This window comes from Boleophthalmus pectinirostris, unplaced genomic scaffold, assembly GCF_026225935.1.
Source record: "Boleophthalmus pectinirostris isolate CB_2022bp ecotype Guang Dong unplaced genomic scaffold, ASM2622593v1 HiC_scaffold_15, whole genome shotgun sequence".
Classification (NCBI taxonomy): Eukaryota; Metazoa; Chordata; class Actinopteri; order Gobiiformes; family Gobiidae; genus Boleophthalmus; species Boleophthalmus pectinirostris.
Genome location: NW_026571070.1, coordinates 28,157,986 through 28,174,239, shown reverse-complemented (window position 1 = coordinate 28,174,239; position 16,254 = coordinate 28,157,986). Strand labels below are relative to the sequence as shown.

Sequence of the window (16,254 nt, the reverse complement as noted above, 5' to 3'; positions counted from 1 at the left end):
TGTGCGCCTTACATGTTCTGACCCGGGGGCAAATCACTGTTTTCGGAGTCAAGGACATATTCGACAAACAGCGATCTCTTTTCTGATCCTCAACAACTACCTTCAAAGATAACGCGCTTTTGTTTCACTTGTCTGCCGTTGAATGGGCCGGGCACTCTTAACTTCAGCCCCTCTTGTCTTGGCGCCATAAGGAATTGGCCCTACTCCATCTCTCATTATCTCCTTTGAATTTCATTTTGTCATCGCATCCGCACCCCCTTTTATGGCACTCCATTAAAGGCCATGCTTGAGTTTTCTCTGAAGGTATTCGGAGCAGTTTTACAATAGGCGAAAAAGGGGGAGAAAAGTGGGCTTTAGCATTTAATGAGGGGCTCGCTGGGGGTGAAAGGAGGATAGAAAACGAGTGTGGGTTGTAGAGGAGAGAGCAGGAGAGGAAGAATGCGGGGACGGAGCACCAGGTACCATTATAGTGGCAGAGAAAGCTCCTGAAATACAAGAGCTGGGGCGCGCGCTCTGATCAGGACGGCAGTGAGCACAATTACCTTCTTTTCAAATCCTTCTGTGACACTGCAGGAGGAAGGAGGACTTTGAACGTTGAAAGGCAAGAGCTTGCTTTCAACCTCAAACGCGAGCAGGAAAGGGCTCTGAAATTTGTTCAGTGCTCCCCATCCACCATTAGGTTGTTTCTTCCTCTCGCCTCTAGGCATTTAAGCGCTTTTTGAAAAGATGTTAAGAAATTCAATCACCATAGAGAGAGTGAGGGAGAGAGGGAGTGAGGGAGTGGGATAGTTCTTTTTTCTTTTTTTTTTTTTTTTTTTTTTTTTTTGAGAGGCCTGCTTTCCTCCGGTCCGCAGAGAACTGGCCGGCTGCTTTTGTGTTGCGCTGAATAGAACAGCTAACTGGTAGAGGACTAGATGCAACAACCATGGGAAAAGAGGGGGAAATAAAAGAGGAATGGAAAATAAGGCCGGGCAAACGGGAGCAGGTCTGTTGGGTGGACGGTCAGACGCGGAGAGGTGTTGCGCTGTCTGACTTTTGAAAGTTGGATGTGTTTACTTTCCGGTCTTCATTAGCTACTTTTGACAGACGCCTGACAGGTGTAGACATAAAGTTCAGTTTCCATCACAATCCCACTTGTAGCTCGTCTCCCGATGCGAGTGAATACCGAGGCCAATAGGAAAAAGACAAGCGCGGACTGAGTGAAACATAGTACCAAATAATTCAATAATTCATGCCTATCTGACCCAAAATGTCAGGCCACATTATCATAGTGTTGAGGCCTGTATTTCTTCAAGTCATATTGACAAAACTACTAGTAATACTTCTGTGTAATTCCTCAGTTGTCCAGATCGATTTCAGGGCAAAAGAAGGTTAAATTATTGATATCAGAACTATAGAATCTCCTTGGATGTTTGGTGAAAAGTATTCTTAAAACTTTGTCCAAAATTTGTCCAAACTTTGTGAAATGAATTAACCCGCCAACATGTTTAGTAGCGCAATTGGAGCTCACATTTAAGTATTAGACAAGCTGAATTATATATATTTTTTAAGAATAATCAACAGATTTTTGTTTTTTCCTGTTATCAGAAGAATTTAAAACATATAGACATAGGTAAAAGAAGAATGATGCAAAAACTGAAGAACCATGTCAGTCCCTGTTACTATTAGCAAATACGATAAGTCTTTTATGTCATATTTATGCATCGATGTACTCTGTAAACTTTGTAATACTGGTCTGGTAACTCCAAGCTACCTCTTACCTCTTAAAGTCTTTCTCTTTCCAGTATAGTTATTAGAGACGTAAGATGGAAACCTGCAGAGACTGGACTGGACTGAGACGACTTGACCCGTTCATTGGTGTTTCTTTAACCACTTAGGGTTGTAGGGCCCTCTAATAAAGCCCTTAATGTGTGAGATCGTACCATGATGAACCCCCCTGTGGTCACTGGTGGGGGATAGTGCGCCCGTGACATCGCTGTGATTGAACTATTAGCCGCTTGACCTCCCTTTGAGGTAGGGCATCTGAGATTCAAGGGGGAAAAAACCCCCGAAGAAGACGATTCAAGAAAAAGAAAGAAAGTTAAAATATAAATTGGACCAGAACGTTAATCTCCTGGGTAGTCTTTTATGGAAGTTTTGGAAGCAGATGTTTTATGCTCGTATCAGTACTTGCTATCTTTACAATTTTAGCATCTCTGTCCGTAGCATTGGGTCCATTTATAAAACATCAAATATCTCTATGAAAGCAAGAAACATAGCTCATAAATAAGTAGCCTCTTCCCAAATGTAGCGCTAGATTTGCTACACAGCGCAAGCATTTCCGTACACAGCTATCCAGCGCTAGTTTACAGTCATAGCGTGTTTTCATCCATGTCAGTAAAGCCATTCCGAAATCCCTTTATGTTAATATTGAGCTTTGCACGAGCAGACCTATTAATCCAGCTTTAACCGCATAAGTGCCATTATTCCCTTAATAAGATCATGGGCTGTGCAGTATGGGATTAAATACTTATATCATAACTGACGCTGTCATTTTCCGCGGATGGGAGCCTCTGTGGTTGTCAGTTCCACATTAGAAAAATCTTTGGATCCGGTGCCAGGGCTGTGCAGGGACGAGACGAGGCCAGAGGCAGGTAATGGGAGTGGGAGAGCGAGGAGAATGAACATGGGGCCTATGGGTTTTTAGTGTCATGCTCCTATAGCAGGTCTTTAGCTTAGGCCCTGTTGTAGTCTGAAGTGGTCCAGAACTAAGTACCTAAAGCTGTTTTCAAACCAGGCCCTCTCTTTTGCTCATAATTGGTCGTTAAATGACATTGTTTGCTACATGCCTAGTAAAGAGGACTTGCAAGCTGGTAATGCAGTATTTGTTGTACCAGGGTAGCAATTTTTCCAGGCTCATTTTTGTAGGTTCACTTTTATAAAAGTTACAAGAACTGCCAAAAATTCCAAAATGTTCAAAGCATTTTTAGAAGCAGAACAAGTTTGATGTACCATGACAAGGTTTGAATGACAAGGTTTGAATAGAAATAGAAAAGGAGTCATATTGGTATAAGAAATACAGTAAGCCAGTAGGATATTCTGAATAAGTTGGTGAAGAAAATTTGAATTTATTGTCTGAGATATGAACAAATAATCATGACAGTTATTTATACAATTTAAAGGTCTGGTGTAAGTGTTGTCCAAGATTTTGGCTTAAAAATATTTTCACTATTTATGCTTTCTATTTTTATTTGATACTCTACACGCTTTTCTGTGCAAAAAGAGAAAAAAGTGCCATGTCATGTCCAAAATCAAATCTCTCAAGACCTCGAACTTCCACTAACCTAGAGTACTCCAGATCACTTGTATCTTATTGCATAGCTTAGCTCGTACAGCTCCTGTTCAAGTGGTAAGATAGACCTGAACAGGCTAATACAATGCCACAAGGCCTTTTCGACCTCCATACATGTCAGGTGAATGGTCAGGTCAAAGGGGAAAGGTCAGGGCTGCGTTTCGGAGCTTAGCCCTTGAACTCGACACCACGTTTATTCCTTTTACCCAGCATGCCACAGTCAAGTCTTAAATTAGCTTGCAGACAGAATAAGAGATTTGGTGTGACAGCCGCAGAAGACGGGGAGTGGTGCGAGGCAATGAAGTACAATTACTTCATTATATGTACAATTTGTATACTTTTTAAAGTTTTCAATGGATACTTTTACTTAAGTTTGTTTTCTGCTCTGTTATTTATATGAATTAGTACAACAGACTAATGTTTGGTTTTACAATAACTACATGTTCTTGTGAACCTCATAATGTTCCTACAGTATTACATACAGATGAGTACAATTATTCATATTGTACATCACATGACAATAATACTGTCAGTGCTAATAATTCTCCAAAATACAGCAGCTTTTTACTTCAAACTTCATTTGAACTTGAGTATTTTACTATATATTATTATAAATTGTATGCCTTTAGTAATGTTTGCCCTTTATCTTTGAGCGCTGATCCGTGACTGTAGAAGAGAAGACTTACGCCTAGTATACATCACCTCCTTCATAGGAATCAATTTAAATAACTTGCAAAATGTTAAAGGTAGCATGTTTTGATTGCATGATATATAGAAGTTTGGCTGTCTTTTCACACCGTCTGCCTCTGAACTTCCTTATACGGTTCACTGACTGGAAAAACTACCTGTTATGCCCAATGGGTTACAGCTGTACAAACCTTGCCTCCCTTTCTACTCTAGACAAACTGCCCTACTTGGCGTACTTTGTTCACGTTTCTTCTTTTTTTTTTCTGTCTGCAGAGGATGAGAGTTCAGGCCCACCTTATCACCGCGAGAGGAGGAACGCCATCAGCTCCGAGGCCCCTACGACAGGTGCACCCGACCGGAGTGTGACCGAGGAGCCCTCCACCTCCACAGAAGAGCGCCCCTCCCAGCTGAAGAAGGAGCTGCACAGTACCCTGCCACACCTGCCCGAACATGCCCTGCCATACCGGGGCACGCTGTTCGCCATGGACCCCCGAAATGGTTACCTGGACACACACTATTGTAAGTGCTTTATTTTTAACACGCGGGCTAGTTGATTAAAAGTGCACTGTTTAACTTATCTGATGGGGAATTTGGCACCTTCTCATCTTTGTTATTGCTTTGCCAGGAATATTACACAGTATGGCATTAAAGTTCTCCTTCTTGCTTTTTTGCCATTACAGGTGTTTATTTCTTGAAAAAACATGCATTCTTACAGTGAATGGGGTCGCCTCTTCACAGATCTGACCTATGACCCTAGTGAGTCACCTGCAATAACCTCTCATTGGACACAAGCAGGTGGCGGACAACCAAAAGTTACATAGTGCACCTTTAATGCTTATTGCCATTAGCATACAGGAAAAAAGATGCGCTCACATTTTGGGGTAATGGTTACTTTCAGAGTGTCCTGGCTTCGAACAGTCAGGTAATTTTTGTTTGTGTTCAAAAATATCAATATAATAATTTTTAATATTCGTTTACCAGTATCTCAGTTTTACATTTTTACTTTATGTCAATATTTGTGACCACTTTCACCACCTACGGAGCTTTTGTGTAGTCATGTGCAGCCTGCAGTTTGTTTTACACTAGAGAGATTTTGTAATCCAAAAAACGACAAGTTAAAGTTAAACAAGACTTTCTGCAGTCTGTCAGATTTCTAGTACCAACTGTAAACTAATTCTACAAAGGCAACAATCACTAACCACTACCATATGAACCCAAAACGCAGTACCAACACATTTACCTGCCCATAAACTAATAATTACACATGTACTCAAAACACGCTCGCCTTGTTTTGCCTGGGAAGTTTAGTATGTGGGGAACAGGCCCGGCGTAGCTCCTTAATTCCCTCATTAGGGGCCTGTCTGAACGCAGTACTCCACTTTCTCTCATCAACGCTCACTTCAAAGCCCCCAAAGCAGCAGCAGCAGCGGAGAGTCCAACCCCACCACCCCCTAACACTGGCTCTCTGTCTCTCTCTGGGACCTGCAGGCTGCGTGAGAGAACCAGAAACTAATGGATGATGCTCCGGAGATTGGCCCTGGCGAACAGCTCCGAGCAAGATTATTTGGGGGGTGAGATAGTCGGTGGTGGTAGTCGGTCGGAATTGCGCGTTGAAAAGAAAAGAACAGGAGATAAATGATGGCGGAGTTAGAAGCTGATTAGGGAGGTTAATTCTGCAGCGACCATAGCTACGACTTAGCCAGGAGACAAGGATTTGATGTGATGGCTTGTTTAGTTTGGTTAAATTGGCTCTGAATTGGCGCTGGCCGGAGTGGGACAGAGTGATCTTAATCCAACTGAGGTAATGAAAACTCCAGTGGACCCCATCCTCCAATTTTTACTGTAACTCTATTTATCCAGGCACTTCATTAGTTACTTTGGTGCTTGGGTGCCTAACAGTTACAAGGGTGCCTCCCGAGGAAAAAGGTTACTTAAAAGCAAGACATGGGTGCAGTGGACATAGGACCCTGGAGGGCAAAACATTACTGCCAATTACATCCTGACCTAACTCAGCAACACTGCCACTTCTCATTTTATGTGTGCGCGCAAGGGGTATGTGCGAAGGAGCGCCGGAGGTTCCAAGTCACTGAAGCCTGCTGGGGGTGTAGTGCCGGGGGTAGGAGGGGGGAGGAGGGGGTCACAGAGAGGCTTAGGGTCATGTGGAAAAATCACAGGCTGAAATGGAGAGTTCAAAGGCAGCGGGAGAAGTCAAAAAGGGCCGCGGAGCTTTAAGAGGCTTTCTTTGTGCAAGGAGACTCGAGAGGCTGGAAGACCGCAATCATGGAAGGAAGAGGAGAGGGAGCACAGAGCGGCATGCTGGGAAAGAGCAGCCGGAGTGGACTTCCTTCTTCTGAGACCCCTTCTATAGTTTAGTATGATTTAAAGGAGCCATCGTATGACTTGCAGTATATCCAAATACATCTTTTTAAGCTTGAGTCCAGCAAAAGGCTGACCAAGTAGAATTAGACTTGGCATGAATTTAAGTAATTTAATAAAAGTCCAGTTGTGCTTCAACAGTACAAAAAGTACAAAAGTCAAGCCAGCCCTCATGTCTGTTTTATGTAAGTACTATGTAAGTGTGTAACTTGTTTGATTACTGCCCTTCAACTACAGTAACTTTATGAAACATTAAATATTTATAATGTCTTGCTGTCCTTTGATATTGTGCACTATTACGTATAGCACATCCCTGAGGGCTCAGGTGGCAGAGGGGCCACTCTCTCTGATAGAAGCAGGCCTGTGTATTCTGTGGGTCAGTGGGGCGAAAGTGTCCCTCCTTCCTACCACTTCAGTCCCATTCTTCTTCCTGTTCCTCTGCTTTGAACCCAGGGCCAGTAGCATCTGCCCGCGGCGCTCCTCGAGGTGTAAAAGCCAGTGGCATCTGGGTCTGTGAGGGTTTTGTCACCTCTTTAATGTATCCCAGGTGTGTACATGTGTGTGTGTACGTGTGTGTATGTGTGTGTGTACATGTGTGTTTGTGATGGAGAGGGGCCCTAAGTCTTTGTGCTGTGCTAGCACTGTGCACCACGCCGCGCAGTAGCGACCAGGTAAATCCGATTACTCTTACGCTGCCGTGTGTCAGTGCTTAATGTGGCTAAATGTGGTGGCACCTGCAGCCTCCCCACACCTGGACAGCGGTCGTTTGCACGGCGGCAAAGCCCTGGGAGGCGTGGGAGTTGAACAACACAAAGATCCAAAAGGGGCTTTATCGTCAGGGGTCTGTGCACTCACTAAATCTCTACCATTCACCCAGACTGCTGCTCTCCCACTCAGCCAGCGTCCACAATCTGAAACTGTTTACTCTGGTTTTACACCCACTTCAGTGTAGCGTACAAGAGGCACTGAGGAAACATTGCCCCTTTTGTTAGCATTAGCTAATCGTGATGATGCCTGAGTGTTAGCCGCTTTTCTTGGGCAAACACGGGATAAGAGTCCATATCCTTCTTACCACAACACTAATACATGGGGCTTTAGTGTGAAGAAAGGATTGGCAGGATTAATGAGGGGGGAGTCTGTTTTAAGATTTTAATTGTGTGAAGAGTGAATGGGCTGCGCGGCAACAACATCTGTTTACATTGTGTCACGATTAGGCGGTCAGCAGTCCTACAGAAGTCTTGAGATTACTTGCAGACGAAGAGTGGCTTTCTCCAGGGGGATGTTTCTTATTGTCAGTTCTTAAACACTTCTTTGAAAAATATAAAACATCTCACAACAGACCAGTTTTCTGCAGACTTTGACTTTGAATGTCTTTGGCTTGTACCCCATTGGTCCTCAAGTCTTCTGTCTCCCTCCTTTAAAAAAAATCTTCCTCCGGTCTCACTGGCAAGACCTAATCCTCAGAGCAAAGCCTCTCTGTCCTTGCCTGATCTTAGAAACCAAGTCCTCTAAGCTGGAGGCAGTGGAGGTACGGATATGTCAGACCATGGATCCCTTCACATGTATCACCGTAAACCTCCACTCTGAGCCTGGCCAGAGGTGACTGCAGCCTGGATGAGAGTGGCCCCGCGCTGAAGGGGAATATGGGGGCCGACTCAGGGTTAAAACTCCAAAGTGCCGAGGCGCGCTGATCTCAGGTCTACTCGGCCGTAGCACTCCAGCCGCTGCCCTGGCGTCAGTCTGTCTGCCTTAATATCAAAATGCAGCTGACCACTGAAGTGAATGAGCTAGCTGTCACCAAAGAGAACGTGATCCACACAACAATGACCCCAGGACCTCTACACTTAATTACAGTGCCTGCTCATTCGATTCATATGGACTTTCACTTATAGGCCAGGAAAAAGCTGTAAGCTAAGTAATACAGTTGAAGTAAGTTACAAATATTTATTTTCTAGTTGCTTAATATTGAATTACAAAATGTAAGTGAATCACCATACTGCTGGACATGTGTGTGACTCTGAGTGTTGGTTTTTCAAATAACCACAACTAAGTACAGGAATATGGAAAGGTATAGGGTGTATGTGGACATAATTTACTGAGTACTCAAGCCTGAAATCCATGACAATACAGGATAACTCAAACATGTATGAATCAAAAATACAGCTTGGAGTAAACTAATGATGAGGGAACACCCCTGTAACACGGTTAAAGCTCATAAAAGTTGATTTTGCATATTGACAACCTTAAGTTAACTTTTCTTAACTAAAATGTAAATCTAAGTTATAATGTAATGTAAGTTAGGTATGCTACAGGTGAACATCAGCACTTTAATAAAATGTGTACACTCAATACACTCAACTCAGTATGCTCAAATGCAGTAATTATCCCCAAACTTTGAAACATGCACAGATGCATAGCACTCATTATCAACCTTGTCCCTCATCTGGAGAACAGTCACCAGGGTCAGCACAAAAAGGCAACTTACTGTTAACTTTTTTAATGTGTTTGGCGAGGCCAACCCAGGCATAGCACTGTAACATTGCTTGACTAAGTTGTGTTGCACTTTTTACACTTCAAACTTGCTGAACATTGGCTGGGGATCGGTTTAAATACACTTCCCCAAAGAGCTGTGCCTGCGGTGAGAGGGACACGTGCCTGTTTCCAAGTGTTTGCCTTTGTGATTGTTTCAATATTGGCTTTTGAGCGCGGTGGCACGCTGTAGTCCCCCAGCATTGTGAGAAGTGAGAGAAGCCTGGGGCACACTGCAGGCTATGCACAGGGACCCCTTCCATCCAACCCTTTCATCAAGAAAGAACAACACGGGCCGTGCTCTGCTGTGGCCCCATGGTCCACTGCACCAGGGATAATCAGATCATCCTCTTTCATATAGCTTATTAGAGACTTCTCATGCTGTAAGATAGGCCATATTCTCACATGTACATGCTCGATGATTTAAGGGGGGTTAAGAAGAGTTTGAAGTGCTTCGAATACCCACTTGTCTTGGGGTCACGCGGTGCTCCGGTTCGCGCAAAGCTGGTGCATGTGAGCGAGATATCTCCAAAAATGGCAGCCCGTGTGAACAATGACAAGATTAAATGCGAACAGGCTAAAGAGGAATTAAGAAGAATTTAAGATGCTCAAATACTCTGCGTTCCTTGGTATCATCGCAGCAACATCTGTCTGAGCATTTTACTGCTTTTGAAATGCATTCTTTTTAATCAGGCAATTCACTGGGCTAAGACAATGGCGCTGTTGTGATTAAAATAAGGCTTTGCTGAGCCTTGTCAAATTCAATGGTAAAGCGGTCGCAACAGTGGATTCAGCAAGACGGACTATAAAAGAATTTATCATACAGACATATTCAGATGATTTGTTAAAGTTGGACTCTGGCGACAACCACATTTCAAATAGAGTTGGGCAGTACCTGGAGGACTGTAATCAGAAATACTTGACTGTAATCAAGGCAGTCTTTTGTGATGTCACCAACTACTGGACAGTACTTGGCTTTAGACATGTTTTTGACCTTTATTAATTTACTTAGTTTGCACTTAAGTTGTTAAAAAAAAAAAGACTTGAAACAGTAGGTAATGCTACTATCATATAGTTTAGTAGCAAAAAAGTGTATTTAGTTCTACTTTAAACACCCAGATCTTTTCCTCTTTAAGTCGTTGCTCCACTCAGATATCCACTACCACTTCTTCCTGTTGCCCTATGACATATTTGTTGTCGTCCAATCTCACCTCTTCTTTTTTAAACATTTGCATTCCTTCAGCAGAGCGGCACAGATAAGCTTCCCCATCCTTTCGAGCCAACAACCCGTATCTTGCTAGTGTCTCTGGAGAGCCACAAGTATACATTGTTCTACACCAAAAGGACGCTTGATGAAGACGGTATAATTAAAATGTTTCTAGCAGCCGGGCGAAGCACAGATACGACAGCGTAGAGAGTTGGAGGGCACTCGCGGAGGCAGAGCGGGGGAATAAAGTGAGGGTAACAAGGCAGAAAATGAAGAGACACTTGAAAGAATGGAGCTGGAGGAGGTCAGGCCCATCAGAGGCTTTAATGTTGCCTTCAAAGATGCCCGGGACAGGTGGCAGCTCCAGACAATCTCACAGCACAGAGCAGCATCCTCTCAGGAGCAGATAAGGGATTCCTCCATCCACGCACCCCCCACCTCCCCTATGCCCACCCTCACTCCCTCCCACCCTCCCCTCCTTCTCACTCCTGTCTCGGGGTTCTCCCAGACATGGCGCTTTGATGTGGCTCAGAGGGAACGGGCAGCTGAGGGCCACAGAGCTACTACAGAGCTCTTTGAATGACATCATAATTGTGCGCCCTCTGCGTGGTGTAACAACAATGAATGTGATTGGAGATAATGTACACTTTCACATGATTGTATGTGTGTCGTTTTTTTTATTTATCTGGAATTGACTCAAGGCTACGCTGTGGTGGGGAAAGAGTGCCAACTGTAACTAGAATGACACTGCCCTGCCAGTTAGGGATCTGTCTAATAGTAAAAATAAAACAATTAAAGAACTTTAATAATTATAATACTTAAAAAAAAATGCTCAAATTTGCTTTATAATTTCATGCATTATTCATTCCTTACTCTGTTTTGGTAAGTAGGGGTGTGCAAAAATATCAAAATATCGATATATATCGTATCTTTTAATGTGATGATGCTGTATTGATATTGCAGGCTGCTGTATTGATATATCGCCAAGAGTATTTTTTGGTACATTTTACTAAATTATTTTGTTGAAGTGCTACAGTTTTGTTGCTTGTTCAAAGGAAGGAAACTTGTTTATGCCACACATTTGACATTTTCACTGTTTTGATGATTAAAATTGGCGTGTTTCATATTAACTTTGCACAAAAAGTGGTTTAACAAAGACTTTATTTTTATTGAACCGTATTGAATCAAAAGCTCACTATATTGAGATATGTATCGCATCGTGACCTATGTATGGTATTGGCAACTTCTTAATGATACCCAGCCCTAGTGGTTAGCTACTATATGGAGCCACAGCTGCCCTGGTGCAGATAGACTGGAGAGAGTCTGCCAGTGTACACCAGCCCAAGACAACAACAGTCAAGGCCCGCCCCAACTTAGTTTTCAAGATTGAAAAGATGGTATGGACTACTTACCTTAACAAAATCACATATATTACATGGAGAAATAGTCTTAAGACACTCACATATGCAAGGATGCAAGGAAAACTGGAGAATTCCAAAATCACAAGCAGACCATTCATGCAAACTCTACATCGGAAGTCTAGGAATAGAAGCCACAACCTTCTTGCTTTGAGGCGACAGTCATAACCGCTGAACCAGTGTGTCATCTGTACACTCCTTTACCTCTCTCTCGCCCTGCACCCATGCACTCCACCTGCCATGCCTGCTCCGCCTCTCCTCCTTCCGCCACTTTGAAGCCGTTCAGAGTGGGCATAGGCAGCTGTAGCCCCTGGGGAACCTGCTGCTGGGCCACGGGGCTGCTGGCCTGGTGGACCGCTGGGACCCAACTCAATCATGCTCTCCGCGTCTCCGGTGCCCACACTTCCAGGTCTCATTAAAGCCGGGCTAATCCTTTTTAAGGTTTTTCACGGGCCCCGGGTTTTGTCTCTCTGCCCAGGCCCGCTCAACCCCCTCGGCACCACCTGCTCGACAAAGAACCAAACGACTGTGACACAAGTTCCTGCGTCTGTTGCTTCATTTCGGGTTAGCTTCTCTCGTGCATTCCACCCTTTTCGCCGTTCCTCTTGTATCCCTTGATAGTACCTAGGCGTGGTTGTAAGTCTTTGAGGATTATTCGGGGTGGAATCTGTTGACAGCTGTGCCGTAAGTGGATTACAAGTTTGTCCTTGTTTTTGGGATGCAGCGAGGAGGGAGAGGGGAGAGATCAGGGGAAGTGTTTTGAATAATGAGAAGATAGAAAAAAAAGGACTCAAAGGTGGATTAAATTAAAGAGTAACCTTCCTAGTGGAGGGGCAGCTAACTGCTTATTTTTTTGGAGATGTTTTTGCTTTGCTTGGATTGTTCCAGAGTACGTCATTTAACATGTCTACCTCCATGGCGACAAGCAGATGACGCCACAAGGCCAAGGTACAGGTCAGATCTGTTGAGAGGCGACCCTCATTACACGACACGCACTATAAGAATGCATGTTCAAGTTTTTCTGAAAGAAATAAATCTGAAAAAATGTTAGTCCGATAAGTTTAATGCAATACCATGAAACATACAGCAAAAACTGGAGGGTTACAATTTCAGGGTAAAATATTTCAGAGTTGTTTTTAACACAAAAAGTGTTATTTTAAATATTTGAGTGATAAATGGGGGTTCAAGTTGGGGTTATTTGTTGATATGGTTGATTCAACTTCCCTTAGTGTTAATTTGGCATCTCCCATCCACCACTTCAAACTCCCGGGAGACAAGACCAGTTTGAACCAGTTTTGTACATAATTTCATCTTAAATTAACTAAAATAAAGTGTAAAAGTAAAGCACCTCTGTGTGTTGTTTAGCTAAATCAGGATAACCCTACAAAGTGTCATCCATTTACTCTCAAAACTTTAATATAACTCTTGATTTCGAGGTTAAAGAGGAACTGTGGTCCAGTGTTACTTAATTAACATTTCCAAAAAACTTTAAATTAACTCTAGAACAAATTGGACTCAAAGAAACCCTAAGAAAATGTTAAAACTGATTTTTAACACTTCACTTTTTGGTGTGTAGCATAAACATCACCATGGCGACAGCAAGAAGTCAACCATCCACCAACAAAGTTACACTGTACACCTTTAATCCAAGCGGGCGAAAGACAGGGTCAGGTGACAGTGAAGTACACATTGAGTAAAAAAATACCACAGGCTTCCAGATGTTCCTTCTCTCATAATTGGTGCAGAGGCCGTGTAGTCTGGCCCTGCACAGCCCAGCAGCCATTTGTCTGATTGTTGTGACACTGGGCTTTGTCTTCCCCTGGTGACACACAGTTTCCTCCATTAGCCCAAATAATGGTCACACTAACCCCCAGAGGCCCACGCTCACGATGTCTAATGCCGGCTTCAGAACTGGTCCAGATACATGTTCTAGTTCCCCCGACATGATTTGTCTTCTGGAAATTTCTTTTAGTGGACCTGAAGAAAGTTGTGTGGGTAGGCGCTAACAGACACACAGCAGTTAATAAGGCCCTTAGGTTTTTACGTTTTAGCTACAGAATGATAGAAAATGTGATATTCAGGTGTTTTAGTACCGAGTTGTTCAATGTAAACAATAAAATTTAAATAAAAATCGAAATATAATAACCTTGAACCTAAAAAAAATTCAATAGGAATGTGCAAATCAGCAACATACCTCATATAACTACTCTGTATTTAAAATAAAATAAAAAATAAAATGGATACACAACACATAGTAATGCTTATGCTTTTAGTTGCTCATAATTTACAGTACGATTTTTGAAGGATTACACAATTTAAAGTCTGAAGTGAGGCGGGTATAGATGATTAACTATTGGACTGAACTGTAATAAAAAAAAAGAAACACATTTGAAATAATAAAAAGAAAACAAAAAGCACAATTGACAATGTAGATAATACAAAAAAATAGATAAAACCCCAGACAAAAACTATCCACTTAACACAAAAAAATACAGGTTATTCCAATTCTATAAAAATACAATGAAATTTCCCTTGACCCTTCGACCTCTTGCGATTCCCTCGTCCTTTCCGGCTCAAATTAATAGTAAGATGCAGCATTGCTATCACTCGTGCACATGCCTTCTCCAGGCCTTGGCCCTATCAGCGACACGGCTCTGTATACGGCCCTTCTGTCACCCGCCGATGCTATCGCGATCGCACTATGACCCCAGTCCACACCGCAAATCAGAATAATTTTTCATACGGCGCTATACATATTCATCACGCCGAAGAGAAACCGATTGTAGACAAAATACGGCATTTCATTTCTAGCGTGACCTTAAATGCTTAAATAAAGATCTCAAAAATATCCAGCCCCCAGGCAAGTATAAATCATACAGGGAGCAGTCGGGCAGAATATGTAGCCTAGTCGTGCACGGAGAGTTTAAGCAGCTATACTGAGGAACACGATCGAAGCAAGAGAAGGGAGAAGGCCTGCGTGCTCATCTGTTCATTTCAGTGTGAAGAGAAAGAAATACTGTGAATGTGGATCGGCAGATTTTACTTTTTTCCAGTACAGCCTACATCTTGCAGTTGTATACTGCAAATGAGACTAGGCAAATCAGAAATAGTCTTAATTAAACAGTATTAGAGATGATGAAAACGACATTTCCTTATACCATGTTGTCCAGAAATTAAAACTATGATATGCCTTGTATTTAGTTGATAGTATTTTACAAAAAGTTAATGGGTACCTACCTATGTTTAACTCAAATAATTTCATTGTTAAGCAAGCTTTTATGCACTGACTTCTAAGGTGCTGTACCCAATTTTTACCATCATAAAATGTGAAAAACAGAGGTAGTTAAACAATTTGCAGTGGTCCTAATTTATTCCTCACTTTCCTAACGAAGCATCATAACCCTAAGATCTGCTTAGTGGTTTGTAGTATAATTTTAATAATCTTTTACAATCAGTCTTGGTCACATTAATCAACATTCCAAATTATAGATCCTTCAAATATATGTCAGAAATATTCAAGTTCAGTAGAGTAGCTCCTAACTTTTCTAAATTGTCTAATAGAAGATTAGGTTAGAATATTAGTTTTTGTCTCTTATTTGGACAGTATTTAATCTTCCTACATCTAGCATGGGCATTTTCATATGACCTACATTTGTCCATTTAGAATATTTTTGATTACGTGTATGAACTGTGTGAAGCTTTATTAAAGACCGGCAGTCTTAAATCTCTCCAAGTCTAAACAGTATATGAATCCCATTGTAAACAGCAGCCCCGAGTGCCAGTGGTTAAGTACGTCCTTGGGCAAATATGCATAGACTTGTAGAACCATGAAGGAAAAGGATGGGCACTGGCCGACTTGTTCAGTCTAGACAAACAAATTACTTTTGACAGAGAGCGGCGCTGGAATGCATGCTAACTCACAGCGCGCATTATTGCAGTATTTTTGGACTCCGCGTACTTTGTCTTCTCCCTTCTTTTCCACCATGTTAATTGCATTTCGCCACGGAAGGAGCGTCTACAATGCGAGAACAATTGGGCCCATAAAAAGAGAAGCCACGACTAGAATGCGTATTGATTTAAAGGATATAACATGGCGCGATCTGCCAGGCTCCGTGTATGATAAATGACGAAGATACTGGAAAGACATGAAATCCTTCCTTCTCCAGAATCTTGTACAGTACGCGAGCTAACAGGGTAACATTAGACTAATTTATTCAGCGGTAATTAGGCCATTAGACTTGAAACAATCTGGGACCTGTAATTAAGCAAAGCACTTGAAAAGTAAACAGCGATTCCCAATGAGGCCAGGCAAAACAACTCCCAAAGTGTTATTTACATGTCCAAACAGCTCGGGCATGAGCGTAAACAAACAGGATGATAAAGAGGCAGGAGGGAGCGGGAATTCTCAGTGCAGTTGTAGCCCCCATAGAGCTGCTGCTGCTGCTGCTGCTGGTCTGAGTTAGCAGGCTTCTTCACTTTCACATGGCCAAAATGATGAAGATGAGGACCGGAAAATTTCTGGTTTCCAGTACATTAGTTTGATGGTTTAAGACGATTTGTAACGTGTTATTAATTCAGTATAAGGAGAAAGTAGGATGGAAAGTGCTCTTTAGGGTTAGGGTTAAAGAGGAGCTTTATATTTTGATCATTTTAAAGCAATAGTATATAACTTTTTTTTGGGCCAAAAATAAATTAAAATTAAAGCA

At 42.4% G+C, this 16,254-nt stretch overlaps 1 protein-coding gene across 1 annotated transcript in view; it reads left to right on the top strand.

The window, feature by feature from the left end:
• The window catches only part of gli3 (GLI family zinc finger 3), a 146,340-nt gene that overhangs the window by 35,203 nt on the left and 94,883 nt on the right, over positions 1 to 16,254 (top strand). Inside the window, exon 3 of the mRNA XM_020930739.2 lies at positions 4,292 to 4,537. Within this exon, the coding sequence (XP_020786398.2) occupies positions 4,292 to 4,537 (246 nt within the window). The remainder of the gene's footprint in view (positions 1 to 4,291; positions 4,538 to 16,254) is intronic.